General features: G+C 40.0%; 1 protein-coding gene across 3 annotated transcripts in view; it reads right to left on the bottom strand.

The window, feature by feature from the left end:
• Nucleotides 1-1,498: 1,498 nt before the first annotated feature.
• The window catches only part of RAD51 (RAD51 recombinase), a gene marked incomplete at its 5' end in the record, with an annotated part of 30,190 nt that continues 25,628 nt past the window's right edge, over nucleotides 1,499-6,060 (bottom strand). For 2 of the 3 annotated variants that reach the window (XM_082848714.1, XM_082848713.1), the window contains 4 exons: nucleotides 1,499-2,089; nucleotides 3,102-3,223; nucleotides 3,435-3,564; nucleotides 3,900-4,013. In XM_082848714.1, the coding sequence (XP_082704840.1) occupies nucleotides 1,966-2,089; nucleotides 3,102-3,223; nucleotides 3,435-3,564; nucleotides 3,900-4,013 (490 nt within the window). In that variant the 3' untranslated portion in view covers nucleotides 1,499-1,965. The remainder of the gene's footprint in view (nucleotides 2,090-3,101; nucleotides 3,224-3,434; nucleotides 3,565-3,899; nucleotides 4,014-6,060) is intronic. The other variant, XM_082848715.1, reaches the window with a different exon arrangement.

Raw genomic sequence — 6,060 nt, 5'->3', positions numbered from 1 at the left:
CTATAGGAACAAAACATAGAACTTCTACTCTCTAATCTTTTTCACTGATTACTATTCAACACCAAAGTATATAGTCCTAAAATCACACCCTAACCTACCCGGATAAAAGGTTGGAGAGTCCATGGGTATCGCCTCTTCTCAACCTATCATGTGGATTGTAACTGTATTCCTGGGCCGAGGGGCTGGACCACTTGACTTCCAGAGTCCTGGCAGCTTTTGGAACAACAGCAGTGCATAAGGCTTATGAGACTGTGAAAATGATGATCTGAGGAGTTGCCTGGAATATATTTTGGTACAAACCTGAAATAAACCAAATTTAACTAGACGTGATTATAATCCCCTATGTTTGCTATAGCTCCTTATTCTTGCTTGACACTTCCATAACTGTTTTCTACTATGAGACTATTGCAGACAAGTAGAAAAACAGTACCAAATAGTTTAGAATGAGCTCAATAATACTTCCAGAGAAAATTTTAGTTAAATGTAAAACATAAGAAGAGCTTATTTTTAGCCTAACAAGGCCTAGTCCAACTAAGCAGGTGTTCCCTGACCCTCTCAGGGCCAATAGCACAAAGCCTAATCCCATCTGAAAAGAAAATCCTCCCTACAAGAAAAATTGAGAAGTTTTTAGGTCAAGGTCACTTAAATACTTTATAGGACTAAAAGATGGAGATGCTTTTATTTAAGAACCAAGCTTCCATTCCAGAATCTGTTACTGTGGCTTTATTATTTCATCCCAGGTTTGTTCTGTAATGTAGAAACAAAAGAAGGCCTAGGAGGTACTCTGTTATATAAAGTCAGGGAACAGAACTGTTTTTAAAACAAAGTTGCATTAAATTGTATCTTCCTATCTCCCTACATATAGTAGGATCAACACTGGCAACAGCAGAGATTTGCACTGCCTCTCCTCCTAATACTAGCCGAGAAGCCCTTTGAAATTGGAAGAGTTGGTTAGAACCCATCCTGGGTAGAAGTTTGAAGAGGAAGGAGTATCTCAAACCCCTGAAGTAGAATAATCTGGGCAAGAACCAGCCCTATACAATACAAAACTTAAAGAATAAAAACAAAGGCCACAGGAAAGCCATGGTGTAGCCATCTTGTGAGATCTTCTATTTGGTTAAAGGAGTATAAAATGAATCATCTGAATGTGGGACTTCCCTTTTAAATTTTCAATTTTAAAGCAGTAGAAACTGATCACCCTACCCAGAGCCAAAACTATATTATGAAGGCCCTATCCTGAAATATTCAGCTTGTACCAGAATAACTCCTACAAGCAGCACATTCACTACAAATAACTACTTTATTAGCAGTCCCACATTGAATCTACTTACTTGAAGAGCTTCCGAAATATTTAAGATTCCAGAACTATCTTGAATTGCTCTTAGCATTAAAAAGGAGTAGATGGTGAAGGGCTGGTAGCCCAGCAGGCCTATTCAATACCCCTTATCTAAAACAACACTCTTATATAAGCTAATTCAGACACACAAACTTTACCTGCTTCTGATTTAAGAGTTTTACTGGCAGAGAAAAAAAAAACCTGTGAGGAGACCCACTCCCTTTGCCACATAGCTCAGGCATATTTTTCCCCAACATTATTCAGACAGTGAGAGAAGCCAGGTCTCTCCAGTTTTAGTTCTCTTAGAGACATAAGATTGGCCAATAGCAGTTAGTCCTGAGTCAACCCCAAGGCACTATGATGCCAAAGGTACTTCATACCTACACCCCCAAACCAAAGAATTCACATAGAGATTAATATACTCTAGAAGGAATAAACATTTCAGATCAGCTTGTGACTACTGACCTGTCTCGTGTTTACACCGTAAGAAAAGCCGATATAATAGCTGTTTTCCTGGAAGCCTTTTCCTGGCAGTCACAACAGGAAGAGGCCTGTGAAGAACCTCAGGGAGCAGTCCTCTCCATTAGGCTGCAGCACTTAAGGTTTATCACAGGAAAAAACCCAGCGATTTAGTCCTTGGCATCCCCTACTCCATCTGCGTTGATGGCAAACATAGCTTCAGCTTCAGGAAGACAAGGAGAGTCATAGATTTTGCAGATTCTGGTTTCCCCTCTTCCTTTTCTCAGGTACAGTCTGGGACAAAGACACAGACCAAAGCACCAAAGTTATTATAATTAAAAAATTCTATTCCTGGGCTTCCCTGGTGGCACAGTGGTTGAGAATCTGCCTGCTAACGCAGGGGACACGGGTTCGAGCCCTGGTCTGGGAAGATCCCACATGCCGCGGAGCAGCTAGGCCCGTGAGCCACAATTACTGAGCCTGCGCGTCTGGAGCCTGTGCTCCACAACAAGAGAGGCCACAACAGTGAGAGGCCCGTGCACCGCGATGAAGAGTGGCCCCCGCTTGCCACAACTAGAGAAAGCCCTTGCACAGAAATGAAGACCCAACACAGCAAAAATAAAAATAAATAAAAGGCTCAACATTAAAAAAAAAAATTATATTCCTATTTATAGTAGATCTAAAAATATTTTAGACATATATACTTCCTAGAAGGACTTTGGGCATCTTTCTGTATTCCTTAGGGCAGGGGTCCCCAACCCCCGGGCCGTGGACCAGTACTGGTCCGCAGCCTGTTAGGAACTGGGCCGCACAGCAGGAGGTGAGCAGAGGGTGAGTGAGCGAAGCTTCATCTGCCGCTCCCCATTGCTTGCATTACCGCCTGAACCATCCATCCTGGCCACCCCCCCACTACCCCCACCCCGTGGAAAAATCGTCTTCCACAGAACTGGTCCCTGGTGCCAAAAAGGTTGGGGACCACTGCCTTAGGGCACTTGCAATCCAGAGGAATGCATTTCTGCTCACCCCCTGCCCCCCAGTGGATTTCCCATATTGAAACCTTTTAAAAAATAATGAGACATCAATTGCTCATATTTATTCTTCCACATATGAGAGCTTTTAATTCCTTTATGAACTAAAAGCAAACACCTGTTCTAACCAGAGCATGACAATTAGGTTAAGCAAGGGCTCCCGTGTCTAATTACACAACAGCAGCAGTTAACAATGTTCACATGGAAATGTTATCTTCCTGTCTATTGCACAGTTAATATGACATTCCATGATGAAGCCATCTCTCCCATCACTTTACCTTGTTGTTGAGGCATGAGCAATGATATTTCCTCCAATAGGTTTTTTAGGATCTGCAGCAAACATGGCTGCTCCATCCACTTGGGCTACCACCTGGTTGGTGATTACCACTGCTACACCAAACTGACAGGGAAAGGATAAATGTCATTTTTTTGTGGTCAGACATTCCAAGAGACTTACTGCTTATCCCCCATAAAGCAATGAATGATTGAAGTCTCTATATCTAACTGATATCTTGATGATACCAGGCCCTGGTATCCTGGCCTCCCAGCAAGGCTACTAGAATTCATGGCCCCTGAAAGTAGGCATTCTCTGTCCCTACCCCACAACTTACCTCATCAGCAAGTCGCAGAAGCATCCGCAGAAACCTGGCCAAGTGCATCTGCCTGGCAGAAAGCTCACCTCGACCCGAATAGTCTGTTCTGTAGAGGGCGGTGGCACTGTCTACAATTAGCAGTGCATACCTACAGGGAACACGGATTCTCTGAAGCCTGTTTCTAGCCTATGTCAGATTCTGCTCTTTCCCATTACCCTGAAATTTTATAGTTATATATTATTTATTTATACAGCATCCATTTCTGAATAACCCTTTAACAAAGTAAAAAATTCCAACAAGTTCAGGTGGATTATAGCTTCATATTTTAAAAGCGACTTGACCTAAACGACAAAGAGTGGCAAAATAGGAACTAAACTTAAATCTCTCCATATCTAATTCAAGCTACTATCAAATTGGCCGCATGTACAAGATTCAGGGTAAGGGCTCTGGGAACATATTCAGTATCTTCTATTGCCCACATACCTGGACTCTACCATCATGGCTGACGCTTGATAAAGGAGCTGGGTCTGGTGGTCTGTGTTGAACCCTCGAGCATATGCTACATTATCCAGGACGTCACTGCCAGAGAGGCCATATCTAGAAGAAAGAACATTTGAGGCTGCACACAGAACTAAGGCAGATGAGAAATTCATCTCTAACAACGAAATTACCTGGATGGGTAGGTAAGAAATGATAGTAAGAAGGCTAAAGAATATAATTCCCTTTCTATTAGGAAGCCCAGAGAAACTATAAAGAGATGACAGCAACTGCTTTAGAGTAGATCTACCTGGCAGGACTTCAGAATAAATCAAATTTTTTTGAGGACTCCTGAACTAGAATGAGAAATTTCCAAATATAAGGAAACAATGGTCTCCTGGAAAAACAAAGGGCAGCATGACAGAACTGGGACTGAAACAAAAACAATGAATCAATCAAAGATCAATTAAAAACATACATAAACTGCTGTTGTATAGGAATAAAACCTTCTAAGCTCAAAAACCTTCTAAGGACTCAAAACTGTAAGAGGTTTAAGAGAAGTAAGTATATTTCATCTATTCTCCCCTTTTTTCTTGCTAGTAACTAGTTACAGTTATGGAATATGTGACATGTATCTAGTATGGTTAAATAAGTGATACCTTAATTCATCTTATACCTCAATAATGATTTTTCTTCCCTTTGCATTTAAAAATACTTCCTATTTTCTTAGAACAATCTATATTTTCTCACCTTTGTAACTGCTACCTAAGACATGAATACTCAAGGTGGTCCAAGTAAGACAACTTCTCATTAAATGTATGCTAATGGGACCCCATTTCTTCAAAGGTAGTTTGATTTATCCATCTATCAAGACAACTAAATACCCGCACTTTTATAAAAGCTTCCCTGCACCTCTCAAATAGACGTGATTCTCCCTCTTCTGCACTTACAGAAAACTTGATTTAGGCTTTTCTATGGCACTTGTGAGGAGCTACCTGCCATTCTTTTACTAGACAACAAATTCCCTGAGGGAAAAGACTAGGCCTTTCCAACTAGCACATTTTTTTTATACCTAGTACATTCTGAATAAATGTTGCTGAATACAGCTTTTATCTATAACCCAAACCAAAAGAGAATTATATATCATCACTTTAACTCAAGTAATATTTTCACATTAATGTTACCTAAAATCATTATAGTCTGAAAGTATAATACTGGCTCCCTTATGTAACAGTTCAAAAGATAATCTGTTTAAACAAAATCAGTGTGCTATAATTCCTTGAGAACCAAAAACTTCTATGCTTAAGATTTTATCAGTCTTTAAAAAGTAGTCTATTCTATGTAGATTCTGATCATTACAAAAGCATACACTGTGTCAAACCTATTTTTCTGAGACTTAGCTTTAGTAAATAGTCTTCCTCTCATTTTTCCTACCCAAAAGAATAGAAAAACAAAAGAATGTTCTAGCACTTGAAATAACACTGCAATAAGCTGAACCACAATATCAGGAGATCCCACTCTATCCAACTGAATTTTCCACATCTTATGATTAATTGATTCATCATATTAGGCACATGCAGTCTTTGCACTTTCCTGGACATTTCACCAGCTATTCTTCACCATTATCAACATGAATGGAAGTTTAGCTCTTGTATTAAGTGGATTGATGATGATGAATTTGTTGAGTCTGGGCATGGAGAGAAGAAAATGAAGTGAAGATAGAGTTTTACCTTGGGATCCTGACCAAATGGGAATAAGGAGATAAAATTTTCTTTATTTAAATCATAACTATAAGACAGAAAAAAAGACTGAAGAGGCCTAAGTACTGTACTGCACAAGTCTTCTAGTCTTGCCTCAAGAAACACTGATATAATCTACTATCAGGAACGGAGATTACTTTTTGCTGTCAGAATATGGAAGATTTACTAGAAAAACAAAGAGTCATCCTGGCTTTTCTCTCAATAGAGTTCACAAAGACGACTATGGGGATCTCTGTGCTTACATTCCTGATGCAGCACATAGAACTTTCAATTCCCACAACTTGGAAAAAGTTGGTTGGAAATAAGCAACTTCTCTTAGTGTTTCCAGAACTTCCTAAGGATAAGAATACTCTGTTAAAAAAATTAAATTCCGGGCTTCCCTGGTGGCGCAGTGGTTGAGAGTCCGC

This window comes from Leucopleurus acutus (genome assembly GCF_964270905.1).
Source record: "Leucopleurus acutus genome assembly, chromosome: 1".
NCBI lineage: Eukaryota > Metazoa > Chordata > Mammalia > Artiodactyla > Delphinidae > Leucopleurus > Leucopleurus acutus.
This window is presented reverse-complemented; position numbering and strand designations above follow the sequence as displayed.